An 18226-nucleotide genomic window follows, 5' to 3' on the forward strand; every position below is an offset into this window, starting at 1 on the left:
TTGAATACTCAACCAATCAAAATTTATTTAAAGTCCTTAAAATTTTTAGGCTAACAAATAAGAAAACATTATTATAAAACTTTGGGGACTAGCGTAATAAACAGTCCAATGTCCGTAGTCTTTTACCTGATAATTGGAAAATTAAGCCTATATCTTCCTCCTGGGAATTATAGCACTCTCTTAACCTGTGGACTAATGGAAAATTGTCATAATTTTGGTACATATCCACAGTAAAGTTAATATCTGTTCCTATGTCTGCTATAGGCAGTACAATGTTCATAATTCCCTTCACTAAATATTGTAATCTTTCCATATTAAATCTGAAATGTTAACATAAAAAAATAATATTACATGGGGTACAATGAAAAGATTAAAGATGTCAAATTTTCAAATATATATGAATTAACCCCCACCTTTCCTTTTGAACAAATTTGAGCCCTCTGGAGCACAATAAATGGTTAAAAGCCTTTAGATTTTACAAATCTGGAAATTTTTTGACATTTTATGCGCCAAAATGTCGGCTTTATTTGCCTAACACAACTAATTTTAGCAAGGAACAAACTGACAAAAAAACGAACAAAAAATACATATAATGTTTAACAATATTTAAAAGTAAAAATAATGGTAAGAATATAAGCTGCAAGCAATTTTAAATGGACCTACACATTTTTTATTTTTATCTTATAAAGTTGCCACGCTCTCGCTTTCTAACATGTCTAAATTGATGATAAGAACTATGCGATAAAAAGAAAAATTAACTATTCACAACCAACTTTTTCCTTTCAACTGACTGAAGAAAAAAGTATAGGCCGACCACAGACTATCCAAGGAATTTCTGTTATGCGCGCATTTTTGAGGTGGTTCTAAAAAGTTAAGGTTATAAAATCACAGTCACGTATTAGCTGTTTATTGTATTGTGATCTATTACAATTTAAGACTCTAGGATTTGCTCACGTATAGTAGGATATATACGGTACGTTTTAATTTTTTCAAAATATTCGAATATAATATCATAAATCTATATTTTATTTTTATGGATGTTGGAATTCTTCTAATTAATTTATAAAAAGGGGGAGGTAGGTTGTGCAAAAATTTCGTAGAGGTTTGAGTCTTAAGGCTTAAAAACAGTAGTAGAACAATAAAATTTATGTTAACTTAAAAAAAATGTAGTCCTTTTAATAAGGAATACACATAGTTAGTGAATATTATCGTTCTACTACTGTTTTTGATCCTTAAAACTCACACCTTTACGGAATTTTAGCACAACCTACCTCCCCTTTTATTACTTTCAACTGAAGTGTAACTTCGTAATTGTTTAATAGATCCAGTGATCTCAAAGCATAATACAATGGATGATAAATTAGGATACATCCCTAATGATGATACACAAAATTACGCCTTATGTAGATTGAAATTGAAAAAGTGGGAATAGTCCCTTTCGTCGTATTTTTAAAATGACTTTTTATAGGTTATTTTAGGTTAGGTTAGGTTATATTGGGTTAGGAGATTGCCCCACAGGGCTAGGCAATTAGCCCCGTAGGGTTAGAGCCCCCCTAGGGGCTAAAAATAGGAGAAAAGCTACTGTGAAAAATACGAAGAATCGCCCCTTAAGGTGCGTTGTCATGGAAGGGGCTATACCCAAAAAAGTTTTACTATCTAGTTTGAACCAACCAATCACAATTTAATAATAGTACCCAAAGCTTTTTATAGGTCACATAAGTTGACTTTAGGTACTAGTGTATTTTAAAGTCCAATCATATCAAACCATGATATATTAATATTTTAAAATTAAATAAAAACGCCCCCCATCCCCGACAGATATAAAATCAAGATGATTTTAAGGAATACCGTAGACAGAAACTAATTGGGGAATCACCGAACAGAGAGATGGAGCGCGATGAAGTTGAAAACCTAGAGAGGGAGGGGACATTGGGATAGTTATTATCCTAGTCCCCAAAGTCTTATAATAGCGTTCTTATTTGTTGACTTTGGGTACTTTTATTGAATTTCCATTGGTTGGTTCATTTAGTTGAGTGTCCAAACTTTTAAAACCATTAATTATAATCTACATAAGGGGTAATTTTGGGTATTATCATTTGGGTTGTACATCAATTTATTGGACATTGTCTTATCCCTTTAGATGCCTGATGAAAACCATCTTAAGTTGAATGTCCGTAGGCCGGATAGAAAGTTGAATTTTATGGGTGCGCCGCAAAAAATGTAAAATCTTCAGGGAGGGAGAGGACATTGGGCTGTTTATTGCACTAGTCTCCAAAGTTTTGTAATAATGTTTTCTTATTCGATGGCTTAACAACTTTGGGGACTTTTATTGAATTTTGATTGGTTGGTTCATTAAGTTGAGTATCTGAACGTTTTAACTACTAATTGTAATCTACAGAAGGGTTATATTTGTGTATCATCATTTGGGTTGTACATTGATTTATCAGCTATTGTCATATCCCTTTAGATCCCTGATAATATCAAAGAAAGGAAATTATTTTTTTCGAACAAAAAATGTTTCTTCTTTAAAATGAGTTAAATTTTTTGTTATGATTTATGATATTAGAAATTATATTAAAAATCTCATTGAAAACATAAAAAGCTAATGATCATATAGGGGAGGGGGGATAAGACAATGGACGAAAAATTGATACACATCCCCAGAATACCCAATCACCCTTGCTTTAGATGAAATCATTGATTGAAAAGTTTTGACATTGCTAGTTTGAATTCAACCGAAAAAGTAGCAAAAAATTTTAAGCCGACAAATGAGAAAGCGTGTCTATAAAATTGCAAAATTGGTAATCAAATAACACACACATACTATAAGATTGGTTATAACAAGGTTGGGTCATGGAAAGAACAACAAAGTAGCGGGTTTCATCGTATTTTCACAGTAGCTTTTGAAAGTAAATGAATTAGGTTAAGTAAATGTTAATTATTTCCCGCAGGGTTAGAAAATATGCCCCGCAGGGCTAGAGCCCCCCGTAGGGGCTAGAAATAGGAGAAAAGCTACTGTGAAATTACGACGAAACCCACAACTTCGTTTTCTTTCCATGATCCACCAGGTTGTTAGAATAAAATAAGAATAAAAAATAAGAATAATTGTACATGTCTTTGGATAAGTTATTTTATCTTGTAAATCTTATCTTATTTTTTCTATTTTGGCTATGTCCATGAAAATGGAGGACAAATAAATCCATATGATAACAAACAGGATGTGTGGGTGTCTGTCCAATAAACTAATATGGTTCTTCTTTATTATGTAGATTCTCATAGGTTATGTGAAGGTTTATAAATCGCCTCTAGAAGCAAATTTCTCCCCCTCCCCCCCCCAAAAAAAAAAGTTTTATATTTTTTTAAAACTAAAATTACAAAAAGGGGGTATTGGATTTTTACTTTCTTATAAATATAGAATAGAAAATGAAGTGGTCGAATGCAACCCCCTTACCACCTAGAGGTTTCTAGATAATGGCCTTAACGTCTTTAGAATAAGACGAAAATTTGTAAATAAAAGTTACTTGTCTTTTCGTCTTTTGTTCCTAAATTCCCTTAAAACGCTAAAAAAATTCTAAAATTAACTTGAACGGGAAGACTGACATTTATAATTATAGAGTAGCTTCCCTACTAAAATTACTTTTGTCTTTTGTAAAATTGTTTCTTATGACGACTTTTAGAAGCATAATTTTTTCACTTTATAATTTTTAAAGATTATTCTTTTAGAAATATAATGCATGGAGATTTAGCAGCTAGAAACGTTTTAATTGGAGAAAACTACTCAGCTAAAATCAGGTAAAATGCTTTTTGCTCGAAATTAGATTTTTTAAGATTAAAAAAAATATATTTTGGTAAAAATCCATAATCGCTGTTGAGAGTATAAGGAAGTTACTGAAATAAAAATTTGGTCTATTTTAATTAACAAAACATAAGATCATTATAAAGCTTTTTTTTGGCAGATTAAATTTTATAAATCCTACCAAAGACGTCCAATAATGGGGGGTTAATGGGTGTTTACTTTTACCCCCTCAAAAAAAGAAGCTTGGGCGTCCCTGTATCCTAACCTTTTAATAATAATATCCCTATATAAAGTAACAGGATGTTTGTCTGTCGGTAACAGCTGAACCGATATGATTCTCCTTTACAGGGTAGCTTTTCATAAGTCCTGGGAAGGTTTATTATTATTTTGGGGGAGTGACCACCATCCTCCCATAAAAAATCGACCAATGAGAAGCTACCCTGTTGTCTTAACCTCTTTTCGAGGAAGCTTTGTGTTTATCAAGTTCGAAATTAATTCCTTATCATTATCCTAAATTAAGCGCAAATGTCGTCTTTTTGACTTTCCTTCATAAAGTGACGCGGTATGGATTGTTTATATATTTTGATGCGCACGTTCGTTACTTTTGAATGAGATATGAGTGTGTGAAGATTTCGGAGAACAAAATTGGGCCTATCATTGGTCTCATAGTGTGTGAACGACCCTAGTATACCAGGGATTTGAAACCATAAGAACTTCAGGTAGAATTTGTTAATTTTATTAAGAAGAATGGTGTATAGGACGATTATATGTAGTTTTAAAAATGAAACTTAATTATGATTAATATATGTTTTAGTAATTTTTTATGTGCCTTTATTTTTGCATTTAACAATGATTTATTAAACCAAATAATTTTCCTTTAAAGCCAAAGTTTCCAAAGATTCTTAACCGTAGAGAAAAATGATTTTTTAAAAAGCAATTAAGATTACGTGGTTATAAATAACTGGAATTATGAACTAATTGATTTTGTAATTTCAGGACTTTGAAATAATTTCATCAATAAATCTATATTCAAACCTGCTGTTGAAACTTGATGGTTCCTGGTATTGGGGGTTTGTATGATCGCCAACAGATCTCGAGAACTTCCCGCTAATTCGGAAGTCATACTCAACCAAAGTGTCATGGTTGAGACAATTTCAAAGTATCTGATGAATAGGCGTTAGCATTCATCAAGAGATCAATAGCATCGAGTGATTATTGATGCAATAAACTGTGACAATTTTTTCTGTAAAATAAGTACCTAGTGAATCAATATGCCACTAACCAAAAAGCAGAAAATTGAGCGAGCTATCGCTATTGGCAGTGAAAGGCTAGAGGTGTTTGACGAACAGTTAAAAGTGTTTTATGACAATCTAAAAGCCTGCCAAAGTTTTAGTTCATGTGAAAATGTGAATGTAAAATCAATTCGTGACATTTTTAGTGAGGTCAAGGACCAATCTGACCTAATAAAAAGTCTAAAACCTGCCGTGGAGACTAGTGAGCTGCGCGAGTTCAAGCGTGATTTGGATGAAGCTAGTGAGCAGAAAACTGTTGCAGATAAAGTTTATGCGTCGTTGGAGCAGTGTACAAAAATTCTGTACTGGCTTGACAATGATTCAGACGACGCGAGGTCAAGCACTGTCGCCAGGAACCTCGACGTCATTGAGAAGGTGAAGAGATCATAATGAACAATGGTCGTTTCTCGATCAGATGTTTTTATCAAACACTTGCCGGTTCATGAGGATTTTAACTAAGCTGAACAAGATGAAACCTGTGGATAAACCTGTGGACGTGGTTAGTGCAATTGCTACCTTCAAGAGCATGATGCAGGAAGTAGAAGCCATCGTTGGTTCTGCAGCTAAGGATTACAACCACCTAACTCTTATTCATATTTTCAAAGACAAGTGCCCTGAAAATTTGAGAGAGAAAATTATGATGGAGCTAGGTAGCATGAACCAACCAAACATCCAGAAGATTGTAGAACTGCTGGAGAGGACCAGGGGAGCAATGTTGGCCGGTGATATGTCCTATGACACTAGCGCTGGCAAGAGAAATCGTGACAGAGCTGCCGCCGCGCAAGTATCTGGCCGCAGTGACAATAAGAATGGAAAGGCTGGAAAGGACAAGGCTTCCAAGTGGAACAGTACATGTCCTGTGGAAAGCTGCAAGGAAAAACACCCGATTTTCCGTTGCCTCACGTTTAAGAAGATGGATGTGGTTGACCGAAAGAAAGTTGTCCAGCAGAAGAAGTTATGTGAACTCTGCCTGTGTGACGGCCATGCTGCTGACAAGTGTAATAAATCGGATAAGCTTGGTGTTTGTGGCACCAATAATTGCGACAGATACCATTCTAGGTTACTCCATGAGGCTAGTGCTGGTGTGAATACAGTCTACAAGTCAAGTTCTGCACCCAGCCCCTGTACCTTCTTACTTCAGTTAGTTCCTGTTGTAGCACCTGGCGGCGGCACCTGCCACGCCACTGTCATGTTTGACTCTGGTGCAAATTTGCCACTTGTGTCTGAGAAGTTATCCAACAAGTTGAAGCTGAAATCTACCGGCAGATATACAACTATTTCTGTAGCTGACGGCAGTGAGTCTTCCTGCCGCAATGTTGTGTTTTATCTGAAGGATAGGGACGGTAATTTGAGGGAGTTTGAGGCAGCTGTCATGCCTACCCTCGGCGGGGCCAACGAGATGCGCTCGGTCCACCCCGAAACCGCCGCCGAAATATTTAGAATGCCGCCAGAAAGATTTACATATATTAGTGGAGGCTTAGATATCATCATTGGAAATACACATCCTGACGTGTTTCCATCAACCTACCAGAAAGTGGGCCAGTCTATGTTGTGGCGAACCATTTTTGGTAGTGGTTTTATCTGTACAAGTGCTGACGGTGGAGCTGGAGATCAAAAGTCGGCATATAAGGCTGTCAGTGTCAGTGGAGGCACCTTGCCAGACTTTCTGACGTCTGAATCGTTTGGCGTACAGCCGCAGGCACTTTGTCCAGGATGTACTGCCTGTCAAGAGTGCAAGGCTATGGCCGACGGCACTACCTGGGATCAGCGTGAGAGGCAGAGGATAATTGAGGCAGGTTTAACACTAGACTTGCAGTCCAACAAGTGGACAGGTCAATATGCTTACATTGAAGATCCTCACACCTTGCCCTACAATGAGAGTTTAGCCCGCAAAATTGCTGAAAAGGATCGTGCCAGGATGGTCAAGGAAGGTACCTATGGAATGTACGTGGAAGTATTCAACGACGCCATATCCAGAGGCGTGTTTCAAAAAGCCACGCCTGAAGAATTGCAGTATGAAGGGCCTAAGTCTTGTTCATCAATAGTGGTTGCTTTCAAGGAGGATTCAAGTTCCACACCCATGAGATTGTGTGCAAATAGTTCTCTGACGTTCAAGGGTACCAGTTTTAATAACATAATGCTGGGAGGCCCGCCGCCAATGCAGAAGATTTTTTATCATTTGTTGCTTTTCCGCGGTTACAAGGTTGGTTTAACCGCGGATATTTCCAAGTTTTATAACTCCATCCTGGCCACAGAGTTCGACAGCCAGATGAAGAGAGTTTTATTTTCCCCGACGCCAGACGGTCCACTTGAAATTTACCTGACTAAAGTTGTGAATTTTGGCGAGTTGGCTGCAGGAAATTTGGCAGTTACGGCCCTGAAGTTGACGTCCCGCCTGTTCGGCGGAAAGAGTGAAGCAGAGGTCAAGGAGATGTATGGAGAGGGGCAGATAAACGGTAGTGAAATTGTTGCTAAACCTGAATTATGGAAGGAGCCACAAATACCTACCTACCCTGAGGAAGAGTTCAAGTTACCTCAGATTCCAGTTGCAGTCAAGCTTGAGAAGCACAGCTTCATAGATGACGTTATTTCGGGAGCAGGATCGAAGCCAGAAGCCAAGGAGATGATGAAAGAAGCCGACAGAATTATCGGCAAAGGTAGTTTTTCCTTCAAACAAGTCATTTATTCTGGAGATGATTGCCAGCCAACCAAGGTTCTCGGGCTGATATGGAAGCCAGCCACCGATGTGTTATCCATCGCCACAAGAGTCAACCAAGATGGTAAAGTCAAGGGAAAGAAGGTGAAAGAGGATGCTGATTTGTACAACCTCCAGGACGCCTTGGACGAGAATCTGACAAAGAAGATGGTCCACAGGTTCGCCGCCCAGACCTTCGACCCGATCGGGCTTTGCAGCCCTATTCTGTTGAGAATTAAACTTGTCCTGCGGAAAACATGTTTGCTGAATTTGGGCTGGCAAGATTTCATTCCAAAAAGTCTACGGGATGAACTTGTTAAGTCGCTGGAGGACAGAGCTGAGGTCGCTAAATTGGAGTTTGACCGTTGTGTGGTTCCGGAGGAACCAACTGGCCTTCCATCCCTGATGATGTTTTCGGATGGGTCATCAGAGGCTTATGCATGTATGGCATATTTGAGGTGGCCAACTAGACAAGGATTTGAAACGTTTCTGCTAGCCACCAAGTCAAGAGTTGCGCCGGTCAAGTGTGAATCAATTCCACGCCTTGAATTGATGGGTTGCCAGATGTCCACAAGGTTGTCAAAGTCCATCAGAGATGCCCTGCCCTTTGATGTTATCAGAGTGATGTACTTTACTGATTCATCGTGTGTTTTATCACAAATAGTTTCCAACAGTGCTATGTTGAACACATTTAATTCTCATCGCATTGGAGAAATTCAATCTGCAACCAACAAGGATGACTGGAGGTGGGTCCCGGGGACACACAATGTTGCAGATTTGGGCACCAGAAGCACCTGCAAGGTATCAGATTTGGGACCAGGTTCCAGGTACAGATTGGGCCCAGAATGGTTGCGCCAGGATGAAAGTGCGTGGCCGGTGAAAACTGCCGAACAAGTCAAGCAGGATTTACCGCCAGAGGAGTTGAATACCAAAATGGTTAAGTTATGTTCAATGAAAGTTGCCGGAGAAGCCGCTGAAGATGTCTTTAGGTTTAAGCACAGGAGATCATTTGGACAGGCCAAACGTATTATGGCAGCTGTCCTGCAAGTAGCGAACACCTGGTTGAAGAAGCTAAAGAGCAGACAAGAAGGTAAGACTACAGCCGCTGGTAGTCATGTAGCAGCCGCAGATTCTGTGTACAAGCCGTCTTTGTACAATTTTATGGCGGCGGCGGAACTTTTCATTGTGTCATGTAGCCAACAGGATGAGTGGATAAACGACGCTAAAGGCAATTATGCGTCATTGAATCCATTAGTGCATGAAGTATCGTTGACCTGGCCTGTCGTTGGTCCCGGAGGAAATTATGTGACCAGGGAGATGAGAATTCTTAAAATGGTTGGTCGTGGAGAGCCCGTCATTGACGCCATTACTGGTGGCCGTAAAATGATATTTGAAGACATGCCAGGTTTAATAATTTTGGAGCCTGGTAATTGGTTAGCTGCTGTTTTTATGAGAGAAGCGCATGTTGAGCTTCACTCTGGTGTCCGTGGAACTTTAGCTGAGAGCCGCTGTGGTGCTGGATTGTGAAGGCAAGGAGGTTGTCCATCATGGAAGTGAAGAAGTGTTGGCCCTGCAGTGTTGAGAGGGCCAAGGAATGTCGTACTACCATGAAGGATGTGTTACCTGACAAGTTGGTTCCGAGCAGGCCTTTTGAAGCTGTGCAAGTCGACCTGATGGGTCCGCTGGTTACGAGGAGAGCTGCCGCCAAAACGAGGAGTCAGACAGCAACGAAGAAGGTGTGGGTGTTTGTGGTGGTCTGCAGGTTCTCAGGGGCGTTATGGTTAGATGCCTTGGAAAAGTATGATACCAGCAGTATCCTGTTGTCCCTGCGCAAGTTGGAGGCTGTTCATTGTCTGCCGAAGGTCATAGTAAGCGACATGGGCACACAATTATCCGGTGCTCGCAAGGTTTTAGAGCAGAAGTTGGGCAGCCAAGTAGAGTTTTCTTGGTCTCAGATCCCGGCCCGAGCCCACCATTTTATTGGGCAAGCTGAGAAAATGGTGGGATTAAACAAGAGATTGCTGTCCAAGAAGTTGGTGAATAGTTCTGTTAATTTCAACGAGCTCTTGGTGCTGTTGGCAGAGGTTAGCAAGTTGATGAATAGCAGACCATTGACGATAGAAGCTGCGAACGACGTGGAGAATTGGCGGCTGATTACCCCTGGCCAGCTGCTGGGAAATGTTGACCGCCAGCCGTTGTGCAATGTGGCGATGAAACCGGAGGACCAAATTTCCTCCAGGTTGAAGTTGTTAGAAGATTTGTCTGCCCAGTTTTGGACTGCCTACCGCCAGGAGATCCTACCGAAGATATTACGGATGTCCAAGTGGAAGGATGAGATGGCGGAGCCACTAGCCGACGGAGATATAGTTCTGGTTACGAGTACCAATCCGCTGATGAGATGTTTGCGGATGGGCCGAGTGACGAGGATTGAGGATGGGAGAAAGACTGCAAGAGTCTTGTTCAGGCTGTCAGATAAATCTCCCCTGGAAGAACATGCTGTATCAGTCAGGCAGTTGTTAAAAATTATGATTAATAATTGATTCTTATTTTATGGAAATTGAGATCTTTTTAGTAAAAAGCCACATTTTCATATGCCTATTTTTATGCCTAAAATAAGAATCAAATGAAATGCGATTAATTTTTATTCTATTTCATATGCTCAAATTTAATTTTATTGAGTTTAATTTCTTTTCAAAAGTACATTTCATTATAAAACTTACCTGAAAAGTTTACCAAAAAGAATAAATGTGTCGAGGTTGCATGATTCGATATTTATTCTAAGAAAAAAAATCAAGTATTTTTTTAGCAGATTTTTTTAAAAATTATATATGAATTTCAATCAAGTAAAACATTTTTATTCAGATCAAGGAATGATTGAAAATTCATATTTAAAGTCTCATTTTTTTTTTACAAAGAAAAATTGGTATTTTTTTCATAATTTCGATGAAAATTCTAACAAAATATTATTATTTGCTATTCTTTAAGTATTAAAAAGTTTTATTGTTGATTAAGATAGTACAGTTCTTATTCATTAAGTTTGAAAAACTTTCTGCCCAAGGATTTTGAAATATTTTTTCTTACTACTCTTTTTGATGCTTAACAAATTTAATTTTAAGTACCTATAAATCTTAATTTTCTTGTCTAAGATTTATTTCGTTTTATTTTACCATTATTGTTTACATTTCAACCTGATTTCGTAGGTACTTATTGATTTATTAATAATGATTTATTACCTATTGATTATGAAATGATTATTATTTAGTATAAGTTGTTATATTTACAACATCATGATTAATAGGATTATCCATTTTAGGATTTGTGTATGTGATCTTGTGAGTGTCATGTGCATGGAATGTTGTATGGTACAAACCAATCCCCATCCTTCTATCCTAAATGTGAGGTATTATGAGTCCTAGTGAGGAGTATAATATTGTGTATGCATTTCACGGGGTTTCATTTAGTTAGGAGCAAAAATTGTCACGGTTTTCGGGATGTGGCCATTCTCATGTGATTATGGTGAGTTGAGTTTAGTGAGAAATGTTGCTAGTGCTCAGCGCAAAAAAACCTTGAATCTCGTTAAGGAAGTTAATTTGACTTTCAAACGGGGGGTGTGTCTTAACCTCTTTTCGAGGAAGCTTTGTGTTTATCAAGTTCGAAATTAATTCCTTATCATTATCCTAAATTAAGCGCAAATGTCGTCTTTTTTGACTTTCCTTCATAAAGTGACGCGGTATGGATTGTTTATATATTTTGATGCGCACGTTCGTTACTTTTGAATGAGATATGAGTGTGTGAAGATTTCGGAGAACAAAATTGGGCCTATCATTGGTCTCATAGTGTGTGAACGACCCTAGTATACCAGGGATTTGAAACCATAAGAACTTCAGGTAGAATTTGTTAATTTTATTAAGAAGAATGGTGTATAGGACGATTACATGTAGTTTTAAAAAGGCTTTAGCCAGCTAAGCATGAAACTTAATTATGATTAATATATGTTTTAGTAATTTTTTATGTGCCTTTATTTTTGCATTTAACAATGATTTATTAAACCAAATAATTTTCCTTTAAAGCCAAAGTTTCCAAAGATTCTTAACCGTAGAGAAAAATGATTTTTTAAAAAGCAATTAAGATTACGTGGTTATAAATAACTGGAATTATGAACTAATTGATTTTGTAATTTCAGGACTTTGAAATAATTTCATCAATAAATCTATATTCAAACCTGCTGTTGAAACTTGATGGTTCCTGGTATTGGGGGTTTGTATGTTCGCCAACAGATCTCGAGAACTTCCCGCCAATTCGGAAGTCATACTCAACCAAAGTGTCATGGTTGAGACACCTGTAAAGGAGAACCATATCGGGTTAGCGGTTAGCGAGATTCTTTGGTACAAACAAACAGACAGCCATTTAGATAGAACGAAATCCTATTACTTTATTATAAGGATTCATTTTCATATATACAAATCTTTAAGTGATTTCGGCCTGTCCAAAATGATGTATTACAACGAGGATTATAGAAAAACAGAAAGAAGATTAATCCCTTTGGCGTGGATGGCCATTGAATACCTCAGAGTAAGTTTTATGTTGCGATTCAATTTTACAACTTTTATACAATATTCAATTTGTTGGTAGCGAAGTTTCTCTATAATTTACTATGACTTTCCGGGAAATGAGATTTACTTAACAGCTATTAAATTATGGATGTTGTCATCCTTGTTTATTCTATGCAGGGATCTATAGGGATAAGATAAAACCAAAAAAAAACAGTAACAAGCCGTTTTTACTCCACAGGGGGGAGCAAAGGCCGCTGACAATTTGTCAGTGTTTCTGTAACAATGTGGATTTTTTATGGATATGGGATAGGGTTGTCAGCCCTAAGCCCTATGATTGCGGTGTAAAGCGTCCATTTGCCCATCAGACAACTAACCCTTTGATTACATGACCTTTGTCTGTAAAGTCCTAAGTGTGCATGGTAGTGAGTTGCGCCTGTTTTTGGGCCAAGGCATTTCCCCTGCTCTAACTATTTATGTCGCGCACCTGCCATAGCTGCAGTAGGAACCATTTTTAACGTCTTTAGTTATGACGCGGTGTCGGATCGAGATTCGGACCTATCACCTTCCCGACGACGAGCGGATGCGCTACGTAATGAGCCACGGTCGCTAGTTAAAGATAAGATATTTGAGAATAATTTATGTAAACCTCCATTTATGATTACTTCTTTTGTAGATTAAAATTATTGGTGAAAAAGTTTGGGTACCTAAAATTTTTAAGCCAACGAATGAGAAAAATTAGCTTTTAAAACTTTGGGTACCAGTAATTTACAGTTTAATGTCCCAAATTTAACAGTACTTCCATGCATGACAGTAAGAGTGTCAAAAAAAGAAAAAGAAAAAAATGGGAAAGAAAAGAACGTGTCCTAACTTTTTTAATTTTTGTTTAACCCATTCGTGACGATCGCTATCAAAGTTCAAAGTTTTAATTCACCGGGCTTCAACAAAATAGATTTTTTCAATAATTACTCAACAGAATTTAAAAAGTAAGGTGTCAAATTAAAGATCTTACTATTTTTGTTCATAATGGCAATTTTCTTCTTTTTTTGTTGCGTTTTGGTACCTTAAAACCAACTAAATTTTTTTAAAAACTTAAATTACTTCAAAAATAAGAGTTCTACAAAAAAAAAACGATTGCATATTTAAATTCTATGGATCATTTTATATCTACTACTTACCAAAATCACCAACTAGCTATTTTTTGAAAAATTACAAAAGTTAGGACACGTTCTTTAAAGGATAAACTTATTCTAGATCTAGCTCTAAGGTTCAAAAAGGCATATAGTTTTAACTTTTTCCAATAATTAAATTTTCTTAATGCTTTCTCGTCATTTTTATGGCCCTTTAGACCTCCAAAACAGTGGTCTTCTAAAAGTTTTCTGTTTTTTTGTTTGTCCGTCCGTCTGTCGGTTTGTCTTTGGGTCACACATTGGGAAGTCTTCTTATTGGCTCAATACCAGCTGAGTATCCACGTGGATATTCAGCTACCATTGGGGTCATTTTTGGATATTCAGCTACCATTGGGAAAATGTGTGGATATTCAACAACTATTGGGGGAAAAAAAGTTTTGAAACAATTATTTTGGAAGCTTTCCTATAATAAGTGTCTGTGCGTCCGTACATAACTTTCGTTGGTTTAAGCATTTTAGAATTGTCCTATTGATTTCAAACTTGGCATTATGATTCCTGTATAGCACATTATGAAGAACATAATTACCAACAAATCAAATTTGATTATTGTATGCCCAACTACGCTTTTAATGATTTGGTCATCCTTGTTTTAAAGTGCAAGGTGCAATAAGTGGGTGGAGATTTTTCGGCTTTGCTGTACAAGTATGAGTTTACGAGTACAAGATAATGTTAATGTTTGTTTGTCCTTTCATTTCAGACCTTCGCTTTTATGGATGTTTTAATATTTGTAAATCTGTATTAAAGTTAAATGATAGGAGTGAATTGCTTTATTGTCATGGGAATCAGCATTATAAAAGGATAATATGAAAATACTAATAGGAAACTATTGTGGGGAAAAGTGTGGACATTCAACTACTCTTAGGAAATATGCGTGGATACTCAGCTACTATTGGGGAATTCGTGGATACTCAGCTGGTATTGAGCCTTCTTATTTAATTAATTTTTCAATTGTTTAGACTGGTGAATTCAATATGATGTCTGACGTTTGGAGCTTTGGAGTTACTCTTTGGGAGATTTTTAGTCTTGGAAATAAACCCTACGGGCTAATCCAATATGAAACTTTAAAGGTAAGTTGTTCTACTCTTTTTCATTACATTTTTTCTTGGTAAACATTATATTTCTCTTTTGATAATTACTCTTGCAGATATAAGAAAAGATGAATTAGGTGTATTAAATTAGTGATAAAGATCCAGCTCATACCAATAAAGAAATTAATTCGGGAAAAAATCACAAAACCTATACGTGTTTTTCAGCTGTCGTTGGGGGGCAACACATCGTAAAATTGACGACTTCTCCATTTGCCCCCCAAATATTATTTAGATTTAATTCCTTTGTTGGTTATACCTTATTCCTGATAAAGATCATTTTTTCATCATTTCATATTTGAGGTTGTTCTGCTTCAAGGACGTCCAAATTGGGTGGTGTGGTGCCCCCCCCCCCCTCTCCAAAACCTGGACGTCCTTGCTCTGCTTTAGATTTCCACTTAAACAAAACATCAACTAGATAGTAAAAGTAAATTAAATGGAAATTAAAATGCTTTTTCTACTTTTTTTGCTTTGACTGTCTCTAGGGGGCTTGGTTTCGCTTCGGGTACTAGACCTCTCCACGCACCTTGAAACATACTCTGCTTATAGCGTCCATTCGCCCATCAGACAACCAACTCTCTGAGATGCACGACCTTTGTCTGAGAAGTCCCAACTGTGCCTGGTAAAGTGTTGCGCCTGTTTTGGGCCAAGACATTCCCCCCACTCTAACTATTTATGTCGCGCATCTGACATAGCAGCATTGGAAACCGTTTTAACGTCTTTAGTTATGACGTGGTGTCGGACCGAGATTCGAACCTATCATCTTCCCGACGTCGAGCAGATGCGCTATGTGTTGAGACACGGTTGCGGGTACTTTTTTGCTTTTATGGTGCCTTTAATTATTGAAATTTATATTTATTGTAGAAAAATATTCTTGCTGGAGAGAGATTGGAGTCTCCAGAACCACTGGATTTACATCCAGATGGCGCGGAATTCTTTAAAAAGGTATGAACTGTTTAGTTTTAAATTTTAATATAAAAACTTTCAAATGCACTTAAGAAATATATTAGTATATAAAAAGTAATTTTGCGAGTAAATAGATAATAGTTAGAGGTTTATTTAAATTCGTATATTTTTGGAGACATGATACTAAAAAATTTGAAATTTTTACTTCATCCATCAATCTGTGAATTGTAATCATTTATGTATTTATTATAACAAAGTCCTAATAATATTAATGGTTATGAATAATGATTTTAAAGCTTGAAGTCTTTTTTAGGTCATGAGTAATTATGTAAAGAATCTTATCTTTAAAACCTAAGGAAACTAAAATTTGCAAAATATTTAAATAATTGTTTTACATTTTCTTACAGGTTATAGCGCCATGTTGGAGAGAGGACTTTAAAACCCGGCCAACATTTTCAGAATCTATGCAAAACATTTCAGTATTTCTTGGGGCGGAGGGAATAGAATCACACAAGGTTTGCAAATCTTTCTGTAATTCAATCCTTGTAGAAAAGTAACATGATGTTTGATTGTGTGTGTGTATCGAAGGATTGATAAATTGTTGAACACAGTAAAAGTGTCTGACTGATTATGACGTAACAAAAAAAAATTAGCCAATGAGAGGCCACTATAAATTTTACCATTGGTCAATATGGCCTCTCATTGGCTAATTTTTTTTTGTTACGTCATAATCAGTCAGACACTTTTACTGTGTTCTAAATTGTTAAGTGGAGGGTCGACCCAACCCCTTTAGTCAATTAAAGATAATGATTAAAAGAAATCCTCTTTGTAAAGCTATATTCTAGATATAAAACAAAACTTATTCTACTACTTTACAGAGAGGTGAACGTGAGTACCTGAAAAAGCATTCTTCAGTAGTGAGTATACCTGAACAGCTGAAACAGCTTCCAGAGCAGCAAAAACAGCCGCTACAAGTGCCGCCTGTCAAAAAAGCTGCTCCAACCGGTAAATATATTTTAACTAAAAAGTTATCAAAATAAAGCTCTAAAAAATGACGTCATAGAATACATTACAAATGACCTTTGATAGGACAGAATGACGTCATTTTTTATAGGCACAATAAAAAGCTACATCAAAATAAATTATAACCTATTTGTTGATAACAAATTACTTTCTTGTTCTTTTATATTCTAAAGCAACTTACTTTTCCGAGAAAAACGTTTAGAAAATAAAACACTAGTTATCGGTGAGAGTGGGGACAATTGGCTGTTTATTACACTAGTCCCCAAAGTTTTATAATGACGTTTTCTTATTTGTTGGCTTAACAACTTTGGGGTCTTGTGAATTTTGATTGGTTGGGTAATTAAATTGAGTGTCCAAACGTTTCAACCACTAATTGTAAATGACTGATGGTAAAATTTTGTGTTTAATTATTTGGGATGTACATCAATTTATAGGCCATTGTCTTGTCCCTGGTCTATGGCAAAAAAGTTAACCAAAGTTATCATTTTCATTTTTTTCAGGCTATGTTCGCATGGAAAGCATGGAAAAGCCAGTACAGCAACAACTTAATACATCACAAGAAAATACATCACCATCAAATTTTGACAAACCCTACACATCCATACAGTTGTCCAATTTTGGAGGACCCTATTCCAAGATGACAGGAAGCGGGGAGACTGGGAGAGAGGTTAAGGCTGAACCTAGCAGTACACATCCTGGATACATAGAGGTGATTTTCCTGAACTTTTTTACCAATTAAATAACTTTTGTTATGTGTTGAGTAGCGAAGCTACTCTAAAATTAAAAATATCCGTCAGTTCCATCTGTCAGTTCATTGTTTGGTGATTTTTTTCAGGTGCTATTCAAGATTGACGGCTGAATTTTGGTCCGTTGGTCTGTCCTTAATGCTACAGGGGACATAAAAATTTTAATCGGAAAATACAACTTACTCGAATGCTATTAAAGATAGAAAGCTAAATTTTGTTGAGAAAAATCTCCAGACAACGTAGCATCTACTCTACCTTACTTCATCCGTCAGTCCGTCGCGTTGCTCTGCTAATATATATAGGATTTTTAGAGATCTTAGGAAACTCAGAAACACATCCAACTACTTAAGTATGTATAAGAAAGATTATTTTATTTTCAGATGGCTGCACTAACATCAAAGTCACCACTTTATTCAACCTCAGAATCCATCCACAACATGTCAGAGAAGCAGCAGGAACAACCACAACCAGGGATAGGAATAAAAAATATTTTAAAATGCATCAATAACAATTTTTTAAAATTTTTATCATCCTTTGGTTTCAGAATCTTTGACGAAGCCCAATCTGTACCACTTTTGCACCACTGTTAATTCCTATGACGTAATAAAAATCCATCTCTTTTTTAGGGGTTTTCTTTCCCACTTCTCCTCTCATCTCCCTCATTTTATGACGTCACAGGAATCAAAAGTGTATACAGATTGGGCTTCGTCAGAATCTTTCATTGTATCTTTTTAGTGGCAATTAAAGCTGATTTATAAAGAACTTTGCCTAAACGTCAGTCAGTCAGTTCAAAAAGCAATGGGCGAAAAGTGATTTTCTCGGCTGCTTTTGAAGATAGAGAGCTGAAGTCTTCAGCTAAGATTCCTTTTACATATGCGCATCTAAATAATTTTTCTGTAAATTAAAATTATCAATAAATAGTTTTGTACATTAACTCCTTTAA

The 18226-nt window shown here is 36.8% G+C and overlaps 1 protein-coding gene across 2 annotated transcripts in view; it reads left to right on the forward strand.

The window, feature by feature from the left end:
- Positions 1-18226, forward strand: part of LOC145313027 (uncharacterized) — a 40235-nt gene that overhangs the window by 20323 nt on the left and 1686 nt on the right. Inside the window, exons 20-27 of one of the 2 annotated variants that reach the window (XM_080152262.1) lie at positions 3724-3792; positions 12256-12355; positions 14480-14590; positions 15473-15553; positions 15922-16029; positions 16393-16519; positions 17038-17246; positions 17664-17761. In XM_080152262.1, coding sequence (XP_080008388.1) covers positions 3724-3792; positions 12256-12355; positions 14480-14590; positions 15473-15553; positions 15922-16029; positions 16393-16519; positions 17038-17246; positions 17664-17761 — 903 coding nt within the window. The remainder of the gene's footprint in view (positions 1-3723; positions 3793-12255; positions 12356-14479; positions 14591-15472; positions 15554-15921; positions 16030-16392; positions 16520-17037; positions 17247-17663; positions 17762-18226) is intronic. The other variant, XM_080152263.1, reaches the window with a different exon arrangement.

Source organism: Acartia tonsa, chromosome 3, assembly GCF_053477335.1.
Source record: "Acartia tonsa isolate MP-2025a chromosome 3, ASM5347733v1, whole genome shotgun sequence".
Classification (NCBI taxonomy): Eukaryota; Metazoa; Arthropoda; class Copepoda; order Calanoida; family Acartiidae; genus Acartia; species Acartia tonsa.